A 24,918-nucleotide genomic window follows, 5' to 3' on the forward strand; every position below is an offset into this window, starting at 1 on the left:
TGGGATTGTCCAGGCAAGAACACTGGAGTGGGTTGCCATTTCCTTCTCCAATGCATTAAAGTAAAAAGTGAAAGTGAAATCGCTCAGTCATGTCTGACTCTTACCAACCCCAAGGACTGCAGCCCACCAGGCTCCTCCGTCAGATAACAATGATAAGAATATTTAAAACTCTAGCTGTTTGAAAAAGACCATGTAATTTCCATGGTTTTGGCTCTTGATCCTCTTTCACATCATATCATTTAATGGAATTTTGCTATTTTTATTAAGTATGTCCAGGCATATTTCTGACATTTTATTAACTCTTGATTCTTACCTGAAAATCTAAGAAGTGTTATTGAATAATAGGGCTTTATTTTAACTTATTTACCAAGCCTATTCCTGTGAAAGAAGGCTGAGTGCCGAAGAATTGATGCTTTTGAACTGTGGTGTTGGGGAAGACTCTTGAGAGTCCCTTGGACTGCAAGGAGATCCAACCAGTCCATTCTGGAGATCAGCCCTGGGGTTTCTTTGGAAGGAATGATGCTAAAGCTGAAACTCCAGAACTTTGGCCACCTCATGCGAAGAGTTGACTCATTGGAAAAGAGTCTGATACTGGGAGGGATTGGGGGCAGGAGGAGAAGGGGACGACAGAGGATGAGATGGCTGGATGGCATCACTGACTCGATGGACGTGAGTCTCAGTGAACTCCGGGAGTTGGTGATGGACAGGGAGGCCTGGCGTGTTGCAGTTCATGAGGTCGCAAAGAGTCGGACACGACGGAGTGACTGATCTGATCTGATCTGATTCCTGTGAATGGGCATATTCCTAGGTATTAGAAAAAAGTTATTAGTATTTGTGGAGTGATTCATGTTGGTGTATGGCAGAAACAAACTCAATATTATAAAACAGTTATCCTACAATTAAAAATAAATAAACAAAAACCTGAAAGCCTTATAAGTCATGTTGAGGCAAAATATGAGTACCTGTAGAACATACAATTAGGAATACCCACCATGTAGTACAACCTGTTGTCCAGGGCAACTACTTTTTAGGAACTCTGTTAGCTCATAACATTACATCAAAATTGTATGTGTTTGTGTATGAATGTATATATGCACGATTTTATGAAGAGAGTTCCATGATTTATATTAGGCTTTTAAAAAATTTATTTTGTAATTGGAGGAAAATTGCTTTACAATGTTGTGTTGATTTCTTCCATACAGCTTTGAATTAGTCATATATATATATCTATATATCCTCTCACATCAGACTTTTGAGACTTCTTATTTTTCCTACCACAATTTAAGAGTGATGACAGTAGAGTGAAATTAGTCATCACCACCAATACAGTTGCAAATGATTTGACTTAATACAACATCTAGAGAAAGGGCAGACAGTCACAGGTGATTAGCCCCCCAAATGTGGCAAGTTGCTTAGTCGTGTCTGAGTCTTTGTGACCCCATGGACTGTAGCCCGCCAGGCTCCTCCGTCCATAGGATTTTCCAGGCAAGAATACTGGAACGGGTTGCCATGTCCTTCTTGAGGGGATCTTCCTAACACAGGGATTGAACTGGGTCTCCCATGTTGCAGGCAGACGCTTTACCATCTGAGCCACCAGGGAAGCAAGAACAAAGCACGTCTAAGGGATTGAACTAGAAGGACAAAGAACTTCATTGCACAGAGTACAGTGGACTGCAAGTGCTGTGTACTCAGTGGAACAAGTAATCACTCTTAGCCGCAGAGATTAGACAAGGGGGCTTCATGGAAGAGGAAGAATTGAACTAAGCTTAGAATGATAGGTTTGGACAAGCAAAGGCAGAAAACGATTCCTCTTTTAAATGAGAGTTAAGGCAGCTCAGATGGTAAAGCATCTGCCCACAATGTGGGAGACCTGGGTTCAGTTCCTGGGTCAGGGAAGATCTCCTGGAGAAGGAAATGGCAACTCACTCCAGTATTCTTGCCTGGAAAATCCCATGGATGGAAGAGCCTGATAGGCTACAGTCCATGGGGTCACAAAGAGTCGGACATGACTGAGTGACTTCACTAAGGCTATATAAATGATCTGTGTGGATGTAGTCTGTATTTGGGACATAAGTTTTAGTTCATAGATTGAATAAATGAACCAACATTGATTTCTGAACTTGGTAGGTAAATAAAGGGATGCTTACTGTACATTACAAATGAATCAGCAAAAATTCCATGTAATGATAATTTCTGAATGCATTTGAAATGTGATTTCTATTTACATAAATTCACTTCACCTATAGCATTTCACAAATATGGTTGTTTCACAAGACAGTATATGGAGATACATGTATGTATTATTAGAATTGCTTACGATTTTTTGATTTTAGGTACAGAATCTTGTTCATTCAAGGATTAAAAATGATACTAGATATAAATGCATTGCCCGCTAGTACTATTTTGATCTAGATTTTTAGAAAGTATAAGGAGACATTTGAATATTATTGAAACTACTGAACTATGATTTTAAATCATATTATGGGATCTGATAAGATAGGCAAATTAGAAGAAAAATATCCTTGAACCCAATCGTAAAAGCAAAATGTGAAATATTTAACTTTTCTGATTGTTTTACCACTGTTAATTAGGAATCACAGTGAAGATTTCATCACTGTACAGTATGGATTGAATTCTAAGAATGGTTAACTCTAATAGTTTTGGCATTTTGGAGATGTGTAATAATGGCTAACAATTAAAACATATTACTTAAGGATTTCTTTTTCCCTAAAACATTTCTTTGTAAATTTCAGAGTACCTTAACTATAATATACAGCTTTGTTATCAGTGCAAAAGAACAATATGAGAAACTTTCAAAATTACATGAAAACATGGACAAGTTATACCAGAATATAATGGCGTACTATGCCATCGACGTGAAGAAGGTGTCCGTAGAAGACTTCTTGACTGATTTGAATAACTTCAGAAACATGTTTATGGTATGTTAAAAATCTTAATTTGTTTTTAAAAAGTATTTATATCTATATTACTTCATTTACTGTTTAGTAATTCATTCTACTCCTGTTGTCTGTAGTAAAACTTACGTTTTCAGATGTTGAAATTTAGCTTTAAAAATTTTAGATTTTTAAATCTATTGAAAAATGTGTGTTTTGTTCTCTTTTGGGCCTTCCCAACATTAAGTTGTAATCAGAAATTTTGATTGAAAAAGTGACAAATTCTGAAGTTTTTCATAAAGACTCCCCTCCTGGCTGATTACAAAGCACTTTTATAATAAGTTTTTGGCTCTGAATTTGTTTCTTTATGCTTAAGATCAATTTTTATTTTTGTGGTATAATTTCACCAAATTCTGTACGGTTTTTATGAAGCTTTTTTTTCCCTTTTCTTTTCTTAATGCATTGTACAATAAGCTACCTGCGATTTGCCTTTGAATGGATTTTAAGTTCCTAGGGTTTCCTTTAGATGCTTTAATAGGGAGGTCAGGTCTCTGATGTGGAATCCTTTCATTTAGGCATTAAAAAGATCTTTTGAAAAGTATTAGCTGATTAAATGGGGGAAAAAACCCACACACATATTAAAGTGAGAAAGCATTGTTGTCTCCCTAGGGAAACTGGTGATACATTTTCATTTCTACGATGAAAAATTACATTGTTCGTAATAGATGGGTGAGTCACTTTTGTGTTTCAGCAAATGTTTTTGGGGATTAAAAACTTTTGAGGTATAAAGAAAAAAAAAGATTGAATTTAAAGAAGGTTGAATTTATTTTTAATTTCAGGAAAGCTTTATTGCTGAATTTATTGGACTTAGTTATAATCACCTGATTATGACTAGATAGCCTTTCAATAAAAAGTCAATATTTTAAATGAAAATTGGTTCACAAGTCTAGTTTACTTCCTCCATAAATTCACAGTGTTTTTCAAAATTATTTTTTCACTAGCAGAAAAAACTTTGACTATTAGATATACTTATGTGCCCATATGTGTGATGTACTGCATAATATGCTACTTTAATTTTTATGTTTTATGAGTCAACATGGTTTAGTAGAAATAGCAAAGGCTTTACAGTTTGAGAGAACAGGGTTTGGATTCCACACTAGTTATATGACTATAAATACTTGTAACATTTTTGAGCCTCAGTTTCCATATTTGTAAAAGGAAATGTTAATTCTTCTCTGAGGGTAGTATTTAAATACTAAATGAGATAAGTATTAAGTATCACAGCTCTTGGTACATGGTAGTTGCTTAATTATTATGCCATGACGGGTTAACTCAGTAAACTTGAGGTACTCAAACCCTGCACATTTCAAAGAAATTGCTGGTCCTTGGCTGGCTCTGGGGAGAACAACTGTAAACTCTTGGAATATCCTGCCCAATAAAGTAGTTTTTGTATACCCGGGACCTTGGGCCAAGCTAGATAGTTATGCAAAAAAATGTGGTTTATTATGAACACTTGTTTTTGTTCACCTGGGGCCTGGGGCCACACTGTGTCGCCTCATCCTTTGTGTGGTGTTGAAGACTGAGGGGCCAAGGTCATTCATGGTGGTGGTGGTCTACATTCTGGTCTGCATGACTGACCTCCTCAATAACTCTTGGTATCAAGGCTTGGTTGAACTTCCCTTCTTGGCAGTACATCATATCACATGTGTTGTGACGTGTCCTTGCTGGAATAATGAAACTCTACTGGGAGAAGACAACTGTGATTTTACTCTGTATCTTTTCCTTGTAAGAAGCTGTAACAGCGAGTATAACAAAGTTTCTGAGTTCTGTGGCTCCTTCCAACAAATTATCAAACCTAAGGGTGGTCTTGAGGATCCATGACATAAAATTACAAAATAATAATACCCATCAGGTACTGAATATTTTCTGTGAACAAGATAGTTTTCCAAATGCCTTACACGTATCAGCCAGTCTTCCTGATAACTCTGCATCCTTTTGCTGTTTCTGTTCCCCACTTGAGCAAATGAAGAAAGAGACCAAGTCCATATTGTATGGTTTTGAATCACATCTAATTCCACATCTGCCTTAGATCTGGTAGGATTTCTGTGGGTAACTTAGCATCCTTAGTAGGCGGTGGGCAGAGGGAAAAGTGTTCGAGTGGAGAAAGGTGCAAGGTGGAGGGTGATAAGGTGAGAGCTATAGTTTGTTTCAGAGTTCACATGGCTCCTGGAAGTACCTGCTACCACACACTTCCTACATACACAGACATGCACACACTCGCTCATATTCATGTTGTACTAAATTAAAATCATTAGAGCTAAGTATAAAATACTGTATTTGAATAAATAATTTGGAGAGGGAATTTTCTTTAGAATAAAATTAAGCATAAAGAAGACTATAAGGGAAGTACAATTTTGCAGACAGATTTTTTCTTCCTTTTTTTATGGTTATAGTTCTTGAATTTTAGAGATTGTGTCCTTTTTTTTTTTTTTTTTTTAATTGGGAGAAAAGTGCTGTACAGTAGACGTTTAGAAAGACCACAGTGTCAAGACTAATAGAAATTACTGAGAAATAAATGTCTGTTTGTCATTGTCTTCTGATCTCTTAGGTTGCTGTTTAATTCCATACTATTCAACTTCAGAAACTATGCTAATTTCAGTGAGTTAGTATGAAAATATTAGGGATAGATGTGGAACTTTCATATGTTGAAGGTTGTTCTGGAAAGTCACATTAATACAATAGACATCTAGGCTGCTTCCATTTCCTAGCTGTTGTAAAAAGTGCTGCAGTGAACATTGGAGTATTGAAGTACATGTGTCTCCTTCAGGTGTGGTTTTCTCAGAGTATATGCCCAGTAGTGGGATTGCTTGGAGAAGGCAATGGCACCCCACTCCAGTACTTTTGCCTGGAAAACTCATGGACGGAGGAGCTTGGTAGGCTGCAGTCCATGCTAAAGATCGGACACAACTGAGCGACTTCGCTTTCACTTTTCACTTTCATGCTTTGGAGAAGGAAATGACAACCCACTCCAGTGTTCTTGCCTGGAGAATCCCAGGGACGGGGGAGTCTGGTGGGGTGCTTAGGTCTATGGGGTCCCACAGAGTCAGACACGACTGAAGTGACTTAGCAGTGGGATTGCTGGGTCATATGGTAATGGGGTTCCTGGGTCATAGTTCTTGTTTTTTAAGGAATATACATACTGTTTTCCATAGTGGCTGTGTAAATTTACATTCTCACCAACAGTGCAAGAGGGTTCCCTTTTCTCCATATCCTCTCCAGCATTTATTGTTCATAGAATTTTAAATGATGGCAATTCTGACTAGTGTGAGGTGATACTTCATTGTAACTTTGATTTGCATTTCTCTAATAATAAGCAATGTTGAGCATCATTTCTTGTGTTTTGTGGCCATATGTCTTTGGAGAAATGTCTGTTTAGGTCTTCTGCCCATTTTTTTATTGGGTTGTTTGTTTTTCTGGTATTGAGCTGCTTGTATATTAATGGATGTGTATAGAATCTAGAAAGATGATCCTGATGAGCCTATGTTCTGGGCCGCAGTGGAGACACAGACACAAAGAACAGTCTTGTGGACCCAGTGGGGGAAGGAGAGGGTGGGACAAATTCAGAGAGGAGCATGGAAACACGTACACTACCATATGTAAAAGAAATACCCAGTGGGAATTTGCCGTGTGACACGGAGAGCTCAGCCCAGTGCTCGGTGGCGACTAGCGGGGCGGTCTGGGGTGGGAGGTGGCGGAGGGGGTTCGGGAGGGAAGGCTGATTCATGTTGATGTATGGCAGAAACCAGTACAATATTAGGAAGCAAATATCTTGCAATATAAAATTTTTTAAAAATACACTAGACAAACACATATTTTCTCTTTAAGTTTCTATTAAGATATGTTTACATTGTTAAAATGCTGAATATGTTAAAATATGTTCACATTGTTACATCATTCACAGGCATTAGTGACCCAGGTCATGAATGAGCAGGAAATTCTCCAGAAAGTAGAGATCTGTCTGGTATTGCACATAAGAAGTTGGAGCACTCATTCTACACCTGCCCTCTACTACAGCAGCTTTCTGTGGAGTGTTTGCTCTGGAGTTCAGGTCATTCTGCTTATTTTTCCCAGTGCCCGGTGCACTCCCTCCATATTTTGCCTGGCTTGTTTATTGTGCTCACCTTTCTGATCTCTGCTGAGACTTTTCTTCATCTAGTATCAGATGCCCCCAACTACAGTGGGTGACATTCTCTCATAGCTAACACATCTACTGTCAGTCAAATGCCAGGTGCTATTCTATCATTTAATCCTTATAACAACAAATAGATGTGGTATGTGTACTGTGATTATTCCCATTTTACAGATGAGGAAACTGAGGCTTAGAGAGATAGTGACTTGCCCATTGTTACACAGCTAACAGGTGACCAAATGGAGATGCTAGTCCAGGGAGTCTCCCCAGTGTTACTAGAATCTCCCATCTAATGTGTATAGGAAGAGCTGTTCAGCTTCTTTTCTTTCTCTCTCCCTCTGTCCTTCCCTTCTTCTCTCCCTCGCCTCTTCCTTCCTTCCTTCCTTTTTCCTCTCGCAGACCCTTTTTGCATTAGTTAACAAAGGAACGTGTATTCTCGTCTGTTTTAACAGGGAGGCTTTCATGATCTTGTGGCTTCCTCTGAGAAACAGCTGTTCATTGTGACAGCAGTTTTGCCCCAATCTTTTCTAGTTGGGGATTCTCAACTAGGAATCAATTTATTATTGTTGTTTTAGCAATCTGTTGTGGGCGGTGTGCTCATTGGGAATGGTATCTGTTTAGAACTATTGATCAGCTACCAAGAATTAGGGAGTAAGCTTCCATTGTAATGTTTTAGCTTTATTTTTCTTATTATCTTCAGCCAAATACAGTTGCCACTGATGGAGTTGCTAGGACCCTGTCCTAGATGCTCTTCATGTGTCATCCCACTTTCTGCACAGCATTTTAGTGAGGTACAGAATGTTACCTGGGGGAAACTATGGGCCGGAGGATAACAGTCCATGCCTTAGCAGAGCTGCTTCAGAATTGCCATGCACGGGGTCAGACGGAGGGCTGCCTTACTCCACACCCTGTATTTTTCTCATTTTTAATATCATTTCTAACTACATTGTTCGTCAGAGAGTTTGTAAGAAAACTCCAAATGTAATTTCTAAGGGTATTTTTGATAACTTACTAGAGGGAATCATCACAAAGCATTCTTCATTTCCTCACCCCTTCATAGAATAATTTTCTGTTTACATTGACGAGTGCATGATAGAAAAATGTTTGCAGGTCTGGTTCTGTTTCAAAGCCTAAAATGTTCACTTTTAAAATTAGAGGCCTATTAATACAAACCCTTGTGGTGAGGTGAGGGTTAAGGGGAGGGGTAGAGAGTCAGTACCTCTCTGTAATGGATTTTTATTTCCTGTAAGACTGATGTGGGGAATAAAGTTCAAATTGGAGGCACTAGGTGGAATGTCAGACCTCACACTGTAGGCTGAGGGAATTGGTGGCCCACCAGGCATGAGACTTCACCAAAATTTGTGCCTTCAGTCACGTACTATTCCATAACAATGATTGCTTTCCATTTTGGTCTGGTTTTAAACTCATTGTTATATGCCATTACCAATGGACCTGTTATGAATAGGGATAAAATGCTTCTCCAGGATGAACTGATGAATTTTTGTCGGATCTTAAAAGAACCCTTTTGTCCGTCTTTATTTTATCCAACAGCTGTAGCATGCTTGTGTTTGTTGTTAGAGGTTAAGACTAATCTTAGTTTCTCTCATTGGTCACTGTGACTTTGAAGAATATGTTTGTCCTGGTCCCACTTCCCACTCATCTTCACGTTACAGAATTTTGTTCAAACTGCTTTTACATCCTTAGGCTCAAATTACATGGTTTCTTTGTCAAGACTCTCACCTCTTATCCTGATAATGCTTAGGTTCTTTATCATTGAAAGGTCTTTTGCTACTTTCTTTCTTTAACCAGAATTAGTAGCACATTGAAACAACACTCTTAACTCCTTGAGCAAATTTCACCGTATACCTCATTTATATTGCTAAACATTGCATCTTCGACAGATACGTCTAAGTGCTTTTACTTCTTAGAATTCCTTTGTTATTTGCTGTCTTATAAGTAACATGTTTAAAAACAAAATTTCTAATAAATTTTATTTTGAAGAATATAATATTTTTCTGTTTTAATTAGACATATCTAACTATGTAGATATTCCCCAACAAACATTCCCTTCCATCAGGAAACTTCCACAAGCCTCTTATCCTTGTCCATCAGACAACAGACAGAAAGAAAACCAGACTTAGGGAAAACTAACCAAACTGATGACATGAACCACAGCCTTGTCTAACTCAATGATATGAACCATGCCGTGTAGGGCCACCCAAGATGGATGGGTCATGGTGGAGAGTTCTCACAAAACGTGGTCCACTGGAGAAGGGAATGCAAACCACTTCAGCATTCTTGCCTTTTGAACCCCATGAACAGTATGAAAAGGCAAAAAGAAAGGCCACTGAAAAATGAACTCCCCAGGTCGGTAGGTGCCCAATATGCAACCGCAGAAGAGTGGAGAAATAGGTACAGAAAGAATGAAGAGCTGGAGCCAAACGGAAAACAGTGCCCAGTTGTGGATGTGACTGGTGATGGAAGTAAAGTCCGATGCTGTAAGAACAATATTGCACAGGAACCTGGAGTGCTAGGTCCATGAATCAAGGCAAATTGGAAGTGGTCAAACAGGAAATGGCAAGAGTGAACATCGACATTTTAGAAATCAGAGAACTATAATGGACCAGAATGGTGAACAGAATTCAGGTGACCATTATATCTACTGTTGTAGGTGATGAATCCCATAGAAAAAATGGAGTAGCCCTCATAGTGAACAAGAGTCTGAAATGCAGTACTTGGGTGCGATCATAAAAATGACAGAATCTTCTCTATATCCGGGGCAAACCATTCAATACACAGTAATCCAAGTTTATGCACCAACCAATAATGCAAAAGAAGCTGAAGTCGAACGGTTCTATGATGACCTCTAGAAACAACACCAAAAAAGATGTCCTTTTCATCATAGGGGACTGGAATGCAAAAGTAGGAAGTCAAGAGATACCTGGACTAACAGTCAATTTTGGCCTTGGAGTACAGAATGAAGTACTAACAGAAATTTGCCAAGACAACACACTGGTCATAGCCAACACACTCTTCCAACAACCCAAGAGACGACTCTACACGTGAACATCATCAGATGGGCAATACTGAATTCAGATTGATTAAATTTTTCTCAGCAGAAGATGGAGAAGCTCTATACAGTCAGCAAAAACAAGAACACAAGCTGACTGTGGCTCAGATCATGAACTCCTTATTGCAAAATTCAGACTTAAATTGAGAAAGTAGGGAAAACCACTAGTCCATTCAGATATGACCTGATCAAATCCCTTATGATTATACAGTGGAAATGACAAACAGATTCAAGGGATTAGATCTGATAGACAGAGCGCCTGAAGAACTATGGACAGTGGTTTGTGACATTGTAAAGGAGGCGATGATTAAAACCATCCCCAAGAATAAAGAAATGCAAAAAGGCAAAATGGTTGTCTGAGGAGGCCTACCAGATAGCTGAGAAAGGAAGAGGAGCTGAAGGCAAAGGAGAAAAGGAAAGATGTACCCATCTGAATGCAGAATTCCAAAGAATAGCAAAGTAGAGATATGAAACCCTTCCTCAGTGATCAGTGCAAAAAATTAGAGGACAATGGAATGGGAAAGTCTAGAGATCTCTTCAAGAAAATTAGAGACACCAAGGGGACTTTTCATGCAAAGCTGGGCACAGTAAAGGACAGAAATGATATGGACCTAACAGAAGCAAAAGATAGTAAGAGGAGGTGGCAAGAATACACAGGAGAACTATACAAAAAAGATCTTCATGACCCAGATAACCACAATGGTGTGATCACTCAGCTAGAGCCAGACATCTGAGTGCTAAGTCAAGTGGGCCTTAGGAAGCATCACTACAAACAAAGCTAGTGGAGGTGATGGAATTCCAGCTGAGCTATTTCAAATCCTAAAAGATGATGGCATGAAAGCGCTTCACTCAATATGCCAACAAATTTGGAAAAGTCAGCAGTGGCCACACTGGAAAAGGAAAGTTTTCATCCCAATCTCAAAGAAAGGCAATGCCAAAGAATGTTCAAACTACCTTACAATTGCACTCATCGCAGAGACATTACTTTGCCAACAAAGGTTTGTCTAGTCAAGGCTATGGTTTTTCCTGTGGTCATGTATGGATGTGAGAGTTGGACTGTGAAGAAGGCTGAGTGCCGAAGAATTGATGCTTTTGAACTGTGGTGTTGGAGAAGACTCTTGAGAGTCCCTTGGACTGCAAGGAGATACAACCAGTCCATTCTGAAGGAGATCAGCTCTGGGATTTCTTTGGAAGGAATGATGCTAAAGCTGAAACTGCAGTCCTTTGGCCACCTCATGTGAAGAGTTGACTCATTGGAAAAGACTCTGATGCTGGGAGGGATTGGGGGCAGGAGGAGAAGGGGATGACAGAGGATGAGATGGCTGGATGGCATCACTGACTCGACGGACGTGAGTCTGAGTGAACTCCAGGAGTTGGTGATGGACAGGGAGGCCTAGCGTGCTGGGATTCATGGGATTACAAAGAGTCGGACACGACTGAGTGACTGATCTGATCTGATCTGAACGTACTAGCAAAGTAATGCTGAAAATTTTCCAAGCTATGCTTCAACAGTACATGAACTGAGAACTTCCAGATGTTCAAGCTCGATTTAGAAAAGGCAGAGGAAGCAGAGATCAAATTGCCAACATGGGTTGTATTATAGAAAAAGCAAGAGAATTCCAGGAAAGCATCTACTTTTTCTTTATTGACTGTGCTAAAGCCTTTGACTGTGTGGATCACAACAAGCTGTGGAACATTCTTTACGTGATGGGACTACTAGACCACCTTACCTGACTCCTGAGAAATCTATATGGTTAAGAACAAACATTTAGAACCAGACATGAACAGACTGCTTCCAAATTGGAAAAGGATTACGCCGAGAATGTATATGGTCACCCTGCTTATTTAACTTATATGCAGAGTACATCATGAGAAACGCTGGGCTGGAAGAAGCACAAGCTGGAATCAAGATTGCCAGGAGAAATAACAATAACCTCAGATACGCAGATGACACCACCCTTATGGCAGAAAGTGAAGAGGAACTAAAAAGCCTCTTGATGAAAGTGAGAGAGGAGAGTGAAAAAGTTGGCTTAAAACTCAACATCCAGAAAATGAAGATCATGGCATCCAGTCCCATCACTTCTTGGCTAATAGATGGAGAAACAATGGAAACAGCGACAGACTTTATTTTCTTGGGCTCCAAGAAAATAATGGCTGCAACCGTTAAATTAAAGGACACTTGCTCCTTGGAAGAAAAGCTATGACAAACCTAGGCAGTCTGTTAAAAAGCAGAGACATTACGTTGCCAACAAAGGTTTGTCTAGTCAAAGCTATGGTTTTTCCAGTAGTCATGTATGGATCTGAGAATTGGACCATAAAGAAAGCTGAGCACCAAAGAATTGATGGTTTTGAACTCTGGTGTTGGAGAAGACTCTTGAGATCCTTTGGACTGCAAGGAGATACATCCAATCCATCCTAAAGGAAATCAGTCCTGAATATTCATTGGAAGGACTGATGCTGAAGTTGAATAGCCAATATTTTGACCACGTGATGTGAAAAACTGACTCATTTGAAAAGACCCTGATCCTGGGAAAGATTGAAGGCAGGAGGAGAAGGGGATGACAGAGGATGAGATGGTTGGATGGCATTATTGATACGCTGGACATGAGTTTTAGTATGCTCTGGGATTTGGTGATGGACAGGGAGGCCTGGCTAGCTGCAGTCCGTGGGGTCACAAAGAGTCTGACACGACTGAGTGACTGAAGTCAACTGAACTATGTAGACTTTTTACGTTTACCGTATTATATATTCATGTATAGAACTGATGTGCTTACACTTAAAGAAGCCAGACTTTTTGGTTCATGTAGCTTTTATCCTGGTCACATGCACATTGTCTGTTGGGATGTTGAGGTACTGGGAAAAATCACTAGGCATCCTGCTTTATAAAGAAGTTCAAAGACCGTATATATCTGGACACCTCAGTTTAGGGTTAGGGTTTTGAGGTCAGCAGAAAGCAATCCCTGCCTTTTAAAAGGGATTACTGTTGGATACACAAAAGTTGGAGGAGCACTGTCGTTTTCTTGTGTGTGTGTGCTTTGGGTTTCGATGTATGTGCTGAACATTCCAATTATTATTTTCCAGTCCATAAAGTCCAGTTTGTTACTCCCTCAATTTTGTTTCTCACATATATACCTCCCATCTGAATTACGTTTGATTACAATCAAGAAAAAGAATCCCCTTCGATTTCTTCACATTTTAACTGATTGCTGAATTCTCGCTGTGATAAGCCTCAGCTTTGTTTGTTTGTAATAGTGACGTTTTGCTCTCCTTGTCACGACTGGTGAGACAGCAGGGAGACACTCCTGGCTGGCAGTGCAGGCTCTGTCTTTCGAGTGCCTTGGGTGGTGTGACTTTGGCAGGTTACCTAATTTACTGAGCCCCAGCTCCCTGTTAATAACAGCTTGCGTTTCTTAGGGATTTTACAGTTTGAAGATCCGATGACATAATGTTCGTTTACCCTCAAAATAAGTGAGTTCTTTATGGAGAATACAAGTAATTTTCAACTTTTCCATTTCATTATAGTAAGCTTGATAGTTTAAATACTTTATCTCGTTTATGCTTCTTTATACAATACTTGGAAATAAATAGCTACCTATTTTCAATCAATAGCTCTTCTTTAAATTATGTCTACAGTTTTGTAAAAGTTATGTTTCATCTAGTTAAAGATTTATCTTTTATGTTTGCGGACTTTAAGTTGAATTTTGTTTCATGTGATTGAAAGATACTGTGTAGTAAGCAAATATAAAATCAGTTGTAACTCATTTTGTCCTGCTGCTTTTGTCAATTAAATCCAACTTATCTTTCCAATGAATACTAAAACTAGTGATTTGCTGAATAAAAATGAAATCATCCAATGAGAAGATATTTTTAGTGTAAAATTTTTGTATATAGGGCAGCTAGCACAAATCTCATTTGCCAAGTCATTTAAATTACCCAAAATTGATTTTTGTCAACATTTGTGATGATTACTGTATAGACCAAGTAGGTGACCAGCAGGAACTCCAAGGGCACTAAGCATCTTCTATGTGTTCCTGAAATTTTGAAGATGGGCTTACTGTAGTTTATCAGAGAGAAGAAAATCATGTAAAGTTCCTGGGATTGGTTGTCAAGCCAGCTTATATATTTCTAATGGGGAGTGTCTTCTATCCTGATTTTGTTGGGGATACAATTTGAAAATTACCTTCACTGGAACTATTGTTATTCCGAGATCATACTTAGAAGTATAAAGCTCCAAACCTAGAACAAAATAAATATTCTATTGGATCTTCTTTAATTTTTATCCTTTAGTGTCTGTTTATTTAAAGAATTACATCGGTTCCATGTGCTGAATAAATTTGGGTTTGCAACTTGAAAATGAATTCTGTTAGGTTCTTCTAATGTTTTTTCTCGATTACACCTAGATTAATTGGCTTAACTTTTCTCTTTTCCTAAAAGATTTCTTCTTACTATGCATTGCTCAGTGGGATAATAAATGCATTTGACTGACAGATTTTGTATGAATAAATTACTGGTGATTTGTATTAATGTATCTCTTACATTTTAAATATTTTGTTTACTGAAATAATATCTCACAAAGTAAAGACTAGATAATTTTTTAAAATAATGTAATCACATTTATTTAAGAATGTATTCTAATATCAAACAGCAAAGTACAACAATGCAAAACTGAAATTGCTTTTGCACCAACCTAATATTTTATATTGGGGTATAGCCGATTAACAGTGTTATTGTAGTTTCAGGTAAAGAGCGAAGGATCTCAGTCATACATATATGTGCATCCATTCTCCCACCAGACCCCTCCCATCCAGGCTGGCAATAACACTGAATAGAGTTCCATGTGCTATACAATAGGGCCTTGTTCATCCATTATGAATATAGCAATGTGTACATGACCTTCCCAGACCTCTTAACTCTCCCTTTCCCATTGAAACCATAAGTTGTTTTCTACGTCTGTGTGTCTCTGTTTTGTAAGTAAGTTGATTTATATCATTCCTGATTCCACATATAAGGGATGTCATATGATATTTCTCCTCCTTCTGACTTACTTTGTGCCACAGTCTAGGTCCATCCATGTTTCTATAAATGGCATTATTTCCTTCTTTTTAAGGGCTGAGTAATATTCCTTTTTATATATGTACTGCATCTTCTTTATCTGGAAAGACTAGATTAATTTAATACAGTAATAAGCATGGCAATTGATAATGGAGAAAAAAGAACTCAACTAAGTAGCTGATAGATCATAATAAGTATATTAATTCACATAATTGAAAAGATAGCACTTAAATAGCATACCACAAATGAAAGTGAATAAAATGGCATATTCTTTGTACATTAAATATACTGGTCTTCCATGTTCTGAGCAAAGAGAGAGAAGGAGGGAAAAAAAACACCTGAGTTAAGGCTACTTTTTGTGTTATGTTTAAACATTACCAGGTTTACATGAAGGTTGCTGGGTTTTGACTGGATAATTTCCCTGAAGAACTGATTAACAATAGTTAAAAAAAAAAGGCTGTCCTGTCAACAGGCCTGTCTCTAAGCACTCTTCCTCATGGTTGCTGTCTTGTCTCTAGTCGTGCCTTTATTTACCCTTTGGATTGGGATATAAAAAGAAAATATTTATAGTATATCACTTCCAAATACAAGTGAAGAAAACATATTTAATGGAAAAATCAAGTTCTACTTCGGGAAAATCTTAGTTATGAACATTTCATACTGTATTTGTTAAATACGTTGTTGAATAGTTTGAAAAATCTCATTTATTTGAAAATTTTAGAAAGTTCTTGAAGGAATTGCAAACAAACTCATAACATGATCATGAAAGGCCAGTAACATTAAGTCCCTAATGAGTTAATATGTAATTTGGTAAAGAGCAACTTGAAGCTAAAACTGTTTAATCATAAGCACCTGTGCATCCTTTGGGACATTCTCAAAGGATAGTTTTCTGTTTTCATAAGTTTCACAGGTCGTGGAGAGTTCAACTAATAACACCTTGTCATGAATGTTAAGGTGATGAAATTTTGGTGCCAGGATATCATGCTTCGCAGTTCTCATTGATAGCATTTTTAAATTGGATTTGGTAATACCAGAGGACATAACTTGATTAATTTTTACTGTCATTCTAGATGCCTTTCTAAAGCATCTACCTTGTAATTATTGCAAATAGAGGTTTCTAAGAATAAATTTGTTTTTCATGAAGTAGTTATATTTAGTTAAAAAATAATTTTGATGGAAAGCTGATACATAGATCAGATCTACCTTTTATATCCTTAGAGGCTTTTTGACTGGTAGTAATTATCTAATTTTTTTCTTTCATGTTCCATATAAGTAGGAGTACAGGAATGCATTTTTAAGGTAGTTGTGAAGAATTTCTAGGAAGCAGTCATGCAATAAAGCTGAGTATTGCCTCTTTTTAAGGTTAAGTAAAGTCCTAACTGGAGAAGGCAATGGCACCCCACCCCAGTACTCTTGCCTGGAAAATCCCATGGACGGAGGAGCCTGGTAGGCTGCAGTCCATGGGGTCGCTAAGAGTCGGACACGACTGAGCGACTTCACTTTCACTTTTCACTTTCATGCACTGGAGAAGGAAATGGCAACCCACTCCAGTGTTCTTGCCTGGAGAATCCCAGGGATGGGGGAGCCTGGTGGGCTGCCGTCTATGGGGTCGCACAGAGTCAGACACGACTAAAGTGACTTAGCAGCATCAGTAGCAGTAAAGTCCTAACAAGCATTTAGTGGGAATGTGCTAGACTCCTCTATGATTGTTTACTTTGAGAAAATTAGCCTGTGTCTTCATAGTCCTAATACCCATCTCTCTGAAAAGCATGCAGATTTAAATTCACTTTGTCTTATCTCATTTCAAGGACCTGAGACAAAATTGACCACTTAGGCAAGAAGAGAAGATTTTTGAGTTTAGTAAAAACTGTACTAAGAATTTCTTGGCTTACATAGCTTAAATATCCGTTAATGTTGACAAGCATGTAACTCTGGACAAGGAGATATTTGTAACTTTTTTTATTTAATAAAATTGCCATGAATTTTCTGTTATAGAAATATACAAGAAATTATCTTGTGTTGAACAGTGTTGAGGTGGGCAGATTAAACTATTTAAATAGGCAACAATCAAATAGAGAAATAAAATCAGAAAGTCAGGATCTGTACAAGTCTACTTGTGTACTCAAAATTTTATATTTTAGTACAATTTTATCTTATAAATACGACATATGTTTGTCAAGTAAAGGCCTATTTGGAATATACACTATTTCTTAGGCTTTTTGAGGAGAGGATGATAGGCACATTGATTTTTTAAAATTTATACAGGAAACTCAAACCGGAGCTCTGTGACAACCTAGAGGGGTGGACTGAGGTGAGAGGTGGGAGGGAAGTTCAAAACGGACGGCACATATGTATACCTATGGCTGATTATGTTGATGTAAGGTAGAAACCAACATAATATTGTAAAGCAATTACTCTCCAACTAAAAATAAATTTAAAAAATTTTACTTTGAGGGGAAAATAAAGCAATTATTAATTGTATCATTGGGCAATGTTTTAAGTTAATTTATCAAAAATGCCAGATTTCAAGTGAGGAATTTTTTGGGAAAGCACAGAAAACTAAACTCTTCCAGGAAGAAAAAAAAAGTCTCATAAAGTATATTAGATTTTTAAAAACAATGTGAGCGTCTGTGTGTGTGTATGCTGGGCACTTCTGTAAGCCCTTTAAATGTATTAATTCATTTAATTATTACAGTATCCCCATAAAGTATATGTGTAAGTGCAATTCATATATATAAGAATTAAGTCTTTAGTGCTAAATAGCTAGACTTGAAGTCAGGAATACATCTAACTTCCATGTTTAATTCAACTCTTTATTTTCCCTGCCAAGTAATCCAACTGTGTTGTATGCATGCTTTAATAGTGCTTCCTATCAACTCCATGTCCAATCATATTCCAACGTCTCTGGATGGAAGGAATTTATAATTCTCATAAGATCTGTGAAAACTGGCATTAGCCCATTTTTTGATAGAAATATATAAACGACGTAAGCTGGAAAGTGGCTCTTCCTTGATTTGTTGCTGGATAAATAATTGTGTATTTGAGGTATTTGGTTAATGATCTAGTAATAATGAAAATAATTTTATAAGTTTGTAGTAATATAATATTACTAATAATAGTAGGAATAGGCACTAACATTTATATAAGGGCTACTGTGTGTCAGGCACTTCTGTGAGCCATTTTCATGTATTAATTTATGTAATTCTTACAATATCCTGATAAAGTAAGTATTATTTTGCCCATTTTACTGAAGAGGAAACTGAGATACAAGTCACACAGCTATTTAGTGCCAGGTGGAGTTTAAAACAAAGACAGTATAACTTAAGATTTGTTCCTTCTAACCAGTATGCTCTCTATCAGATCAGTTGCTCAGTCGTGTCCGACTCTTTGCGACCCCATGAATCGCAGCACGCTAGGCCTCCCTGTCCATCACCAACTCCCAGAGTTCACTGAGACTCACGTCCATCGAGTCAGTGATGCCATCCAGCCATCTCATCCTCTGTCGTCCCCTTCTCCTCCTGCCCCCAACCCCTCCCAGCATCAGAGTCTTTTCCAGTGAGTCAACTCTTCGCATGAGGTGGCCAAAGGACTGCAGTTTCAGTTTTAGCATCACTCCTTCCAAAGAAATCCCAGGGCTGATCTCCTTCAGAATGGACTGGTTGTATCTCCTTGCAGTCCAAGGGACTCTCAAGAGTCTTCTCCAACACCACAGTTAAAAAGCATCAATTCTTTGGCGCTCAGCTTTCTTTATGGTCAAAGGACAAAAGGAAATTAAACTTGTACAGGTTACAAATGATACCTGATTATTTATAGAAGCAAATTAAAAGGTCTGTGCAGGCGGCAGTTATAATTTAGATCCTTAAAATTCTCACAAATTAAATTTAATCAAATAAGAACACTTAATCACAATCAACAAACACACAGAGAAACAAGGGGTTGTATGGTAAAATGATCTGTAAGAACCCTGAGACTCTACATATTGAATTACAATTTGTGAAATGTTAAAGGAAATAGCAGATGAAATTAAAGAGAGAAACTGAAGATTACCAAAGATGACCAAGTAGGTTTTCAAAAGAACCAAATATAATTTAAGAAAATCTAAGTATGATGGTTGAAATTAAACATGCATTAAACAGCAGACACACGTTTCACATACTATCAAGTTTATGCTCAAAATCCTTCAACCTAGGCTTCAGTAGTACATGAGACGAGAAGTTCAACATATACAAGCTGGATTTAGAAAAGGCAAAGGAACCAAAGATCAAATTGCAAACATCAGGTGGATCATAGAAAAAGCAAGAGAGTTCCAGAAAAACATCTGCTTCTGCTTCACTGACTACGCTAAAGCCTTTGACTGTGTGGATCACCACAAACTGGAAAATTCTTAAAGAAATGGGAATACCAGACCTCCTTAGCTGCCTCCTGAGAAATCTGTATGCTGAATTCTTAAGAAACAACAGAACCAGACATGGTGTTCCAAATTGGGAAAGGAGTACGTCAAGGCTGTATACTGTCATCCTGCTTATTTAACTTATATGCAGAGTACATCATGAGAAACGCCAGGCTGGATGAAGCACAGGCTGAAATCAAGATTGCAGGGAGAAATATCAATAACCTCAGATATGCAGATGTCACGAGCCTTATGGCAGAAAGTGAAGAGGAACTGAAGAGCCTCTTGATGAAGGTGAAATATTAGAGTGAAAAAGCTGGCTGAAAACTCAGTGTTCACAAAACCAAGATCAAGGCATCCGGTCCCATCACTTCATGGCAAATAGGTGGGGGAACAATGAAAACTGTGGCAAACGTTCTTTTCTTGGGCTCCAAAATCACTGTGGATGATGACTACAGTCACTGTCCACCTGAATATTCATTGGAAGTCAACCTGAATATTCATTAGCAATCAACCCTGAAAATTCATTGGAAGAACTGATGCTGAAGCTGAAGCTCCAATAGTTTGGCCACCTGATACCAAGAGCTGGCTCAATGGAAAAGACCCTGGTGCTGGGAAAGATTGAGGACAAGAGGAGAAGGAGTCAACAGAGGATGAGATGATTGGATGGCATCACCGACTCAGTGGACATGAATTTGAGCAATGTCCAAGAAATAGTGAAGGTCAGAGAAACCTGGTGGGCTGAAGTTCATGGGGTCGCAGAGTCTGATACGACTGAGTGACTGAACTACAACACCAAGACAGCAAACTATACTCTGCTGAAGAAAGAAATGCTGAATTAGACACTAGCTCTAAGGAAATTGTCCAGAATACAATCCAAGGAGAGACTAAGATTAGAAGTGTATAAGACAGTTAAGAAACATGGAAGACAGTGTGTAGAAGGCCTTCATCCTTTACAATGAAACGTCTCAAATAGATACTCAAAGGAATGAATGAAAGACAACATTCAAAATGATGGCTGTGAGTTTTCCATATCAAATATCTACAGAATAGGAAGCACAACCTATGCCAAGCCAGATGAATAAAATGAAATTCACTTGAAGAAAATATTGTAGTGAAACTTTAGAATAGTAAAATACAAGATCTTAAATGTAGACAGAAAGAAAACACATGATCGGTGTGCATCAACAATTAAATGCAAATAACTTTCTGTTAGCAAAAATGGGAACAAATAGACAACTGAGGTATTTTCAAGTGTTAAGAAAAAAAAGTTCTTTTAAAATGGGATATTCAGCATAAGCTCTTTATAGAACAAGGACAAAACTAAACCAATTACAAATTAACTAATAATAAAGGTGTTTCCTGTGAATACCCCTTTGTTAGAAGACTTTCTAGAGGAGAGTTTGGCAGCCTTTTTGATGATCCGATAGTAAATACATGCAGGTCTTAGAGTCTCTGTTGCAACTACTCAGCTCTGCTATAGCTTACAAACAGAGCCATGGGCAGTAGATAAATGAATGTGTGTGACTATGTTCCAGTAAGACTGTATTCATAAAAGTATGTAACTAATCCAAGAATTGTAGTTTGCTTACCCCTGCTCTGAAGGAGACATTTCAAGAAGCAGTTTTCTTTTTAAGAAAAAAATTAGCAATAAAGTATACAATAAAACAATGTGTAGTTCCTTTTGCAGTGAATGGGATAGAGCTTAACTACTGGACAAATTGTTAAGTAATTTGAAAGAGATGTTGTTTGGAGTTCAGCTATTTATATTCCCTGTATTGTTCAAAGAGGAAGAAGGGAGGTCAAAATATCAATTAACTTGAAACTTTGTTAATTTGTGTGATAAAATTACATGTATAGCCAGTAAAAAATAGTGTAAGTTCCAAACTGGAAGAGGAGAAATGGATTAAGAAAGATATATGAAGTAAAACAAGCACACAAAAATGTCTAAAAGGAGCATAGATAAAGGAGGACAAATAGAAGGAATAGTGTAAGATCTGAAAAACATAAAATAGACTTAAGGGAATATTACTTCATGATGATAAAAAGCTTAATTCACCAGAATGATACAGTTCAAAAACTTGAATGTGCATTATAACATACCAAGGCAGACATGTAAAATATGATAAACTATAGGAATAAGTTGACAGATATAGCATTATGTTGGACAACAACAAAATTCTCTAACTTACAGATGCTGCTGCTGGTGCTAAGTTGCTTCAGTCGTGTCTGACTCTGTGTGACCCCATAGACTTACAGATGAGTCGAGCATAAACATATTACTAAAGACATGGGAGCTTTAAACAATTCAATTATACATGTATATGGAACCCCACCCAGCAATTAAAGAACACTTATTCTTCTCAATCACAGGTGGATCTTTTATCAAGTTTATCATATACTAGAGATCTGAAATGTGTGTGTGCTGAGTCGTTTTAGTTGGATCTGACTGTCTCTGACCCTATGGACTGCAGCCAACCAGGCTCCTCTGTCCATGGAATTCTCCAGCAAGAATACTGGAGTGGGTTGCCATTTCCTTATCCAATAGATTTGAAATAAATTTTAATAAATTTTCAAATTTCAGCTTTATTCATTGACCACAATAATATGAAATGTGAAATAAGATTTAAAAGGGTGATGTTTTAAAACCGCTTAGAAAAAAATCTAAAAACATACTAGGTAGCTCATGTATCAAGGAAGAAATCATAGAAAAAAATAGACCAGAACAATATTTAAAATAAATCAGAATTTGTGGGGCACAGAAATAGTGATATAAAGAAATTTATATGCTATTCTTTGTATTAAATGGAGAGAGTAACATGGAAACTTACATTCAGTTCAATTCAGTTCAGTCACTCAGTCGTGTCCTACTCTTTGCAACCCCATGAATTGCAGCACGCCAGGCCTCCCTGTCCATCACCAACTCCCGGAGTTCACCCAAACTCATGTGCATTAAGTCAGTGATGCCATCCAGCCATCTCATCCTGTGTTGTCCCCTTTACCTCCTGCCCCCAATCCCTCCCAGCACCAGGGTCTTTTCCAATGAGTCACCTCTTCACATGAGGTGGCCAAAGTATTGGAGTTTCAGCCTCAGCAAAACTTACATTACCATATGTAAAATAGATAGCCAATGGGAATTTGCTGTATGTCTCAGGAAACTCAAACAGGGGCTCTGTATCAACCTAGAGGGGAGGGGTGGGGAGGGAGATGAGAGGGAGGTTCAGAAGGGAGGGGATGTATGTATACCTATGGCTGATTCATGTTGAAGTTTGACAGAAAACATTATCCTGTAAAGCAATTATCCTTCAATTAAAAAATGAGTAAATTAAAAAAAAAATAAAATACCAGAAAGGCAAAGTTAATAAACTAAGCATCTGACTTGAGAAATTTATAAACAGTTATACAATCCAGAAAAAAAAAAACAGAAGGAAATGAAGGGAGAAAAGTGACTTTAGAGAATTTTTAAAAACCAAAATGTAGTTATTTTGGAAAGACAGTTAAACTTCTGAAGAGATTGATTAAAGAAAAAAAAAGTAAGGAGAATATAAGAAGGAATATAACTCTAGATGTAAAAGATACTAAAAAGAGAAGCATAGTATAAGAAATTTGCAGGCCAGAATTGGAAAGATTGATGAGATAGATAAGTTCATAAGGAAAAAGATTTCATATTGAAACTGACTTTAAAGGAAATAGAAAGCTTGAATAGGTCTGTTCAGTTCAGTCGCTCAGTTGTGTCCAACTCTTTGCGACCCCATGAACCGTAGCACGCCAGCCCTCCCTGTCCATCACCAACTCCCAGAGTCCACCCAAACCTATGTCCATCGAGTTGGTGATGCCATCCAACCATCCCATCCTCTCTCGTCCCCTTCTCCTCCTGCCCTCAATCTTTCCCAGCATTGGGGTCTTTTCCAATAAGTCAGCTCTTCACACCAGGTGGCCAAAGTATTGGAGTTTCAGCTTCAACATCAGTCCTTCCAATGAATACCCAGGACTGGTCTCCCTTAGGATGGACTGGTTGGATCTCCTTGCAGTGCAAGGGACTCTCAAGAGTTTTCTCCAAAATAATTTTAATTTAATGACTTTTCAAATCTGCCAAAAAATTAAATACTTGGCCTGAAAAGTTTTATAGATGAGGTTTCTCAATTTTTAAATGATTATTCTAAACTAATAGAGTGTAAAAAAAATTATGACCAAATGTTCAAAAGGATACATTCTCCATGTCCAAGTTGAGTTTATCTCAGAAATGGAAGTGTGTGTTTTGTTAGACTATTTACATCACTACATTAATAGTTTCAATACATTGAGAAAACGCTTAATAAAATCCAACCCTTTTTCAGTTTTTAAAACAAAGGAAATAATCTAGTTGAAACTTCTATCTTGCAATGTGAATTTCCATCACCTAATGAAATTTTAACTCTTAGCTAATACAGTACGTACTCAAGAAAGAAAAATATAAAAACTGGAAAAGAAGAAGCCCATTACTTCTTATGTTATCTATAAATAGTTCAAAAAGGAACCTACAGGAAAATTGTTAAAAATAAGAGACTTTATAAATGAAATATATGGAATGAACTACATTTTATACATTAGTTACAAAATATTAGAAATTATATTTTTTTAGAAAGATATCACTTACAATGGAATAATAAATGGCAACAAAAAGAAGATACAAATAACAAAAGACCTGAATGGTGTAAATTCTAAGTTTTTTTCAGTAGACTTTAAAAAGACAGTAGCTCTGTTGGTAAGAATCTGCCTGCAATGCAGGAGACTGCGGTTTGATTCCTGTGCTGGGAAGATCTGTTGGGGAAGGGATAGGCTACCCACTCCAGTATTCTTGGGCTTCCCTTGTAGCTCAGCTGGTAAAGAATCTGCCTACAATGTGGGAGACCTGGGTTTGATTCCTGGTTGAGAAGTTCCTGTGGAGAAGGGAAAGGCTACCCACTCCAGTATTCTGGCCTGGAGAATTCCATGGACTGTATAGTCCATGGGGTCACAAAGAATCAGACATGACTGAATGACTTTCACCTTCACTTTCTTAAAAGACAGAACTGAATGGAGAGCCATATCATGTTCATACGTGTAGAGATTAAACACTAATATAGAGATATAAATTCTGTATTAACTACAGAATCAGTAGTTCTGTTCAGAATCGTAATAGGCATTTTCAACAACTTTAATAAGTCTGTTTTGAACTATAGATGACAAAGCAAAGGCCTGAGAATAGTGAAGTCATTTCTAAAGAAGAAGAAAAAAAATATTTTGTTATCTGTGTCTTCTCTTTTTATCATTTATTATTTCATTACAAATGATTACTTTCTAA

At 37.6% G+C, this 24,918-nt stretch overlaps 1 protein-coding gene across 7 annotated transcripts in view; it reads left to right on the forward strand.

Moving 5' to 3' along the window:
- Window positions 1–24,918, forward strand: part of DIAPH3 (diaphanous related formin 3) — a 562,435-nt gene that overhangs the window by 351,342 nt on the left and 186,175 nt on the right. For all 7 annotated transcript variants that reach the window (XR_009739822.1, XM_061434429.1, XM_061434430.1 and 4 more), the window contains one exon: window positions 2,774–2,939. Coding sequence is in view for 6 of the 7 variants with exons in the window: in XM_061434429.1 (XP_061290413.1) it covers window positions 2,774–2,939 (166 nt within the window). In the remaining variant the exon portion in view is untranslated. The remainder of the gene's footprint in view (window positions 1–2,773; window positions 2,940–24,918) is intronic.

The sequence above is a fragment of the Bos javanicus genome, chromosome 12 (genome assembly GCF_032452875.1).
Source record: "Bos javanicus breed banteng chromosome 12, ARS-OSU_banteng_1.0, whole genome shotgun sequence".
In the NCBI taxonomy this organism is placed as follows: domain Eukaryota; kingdom Metazoa; phylum Chordata; class Mammalia; order Artiodactyla; family Bovidae; genus Bos; species Bos javanicus.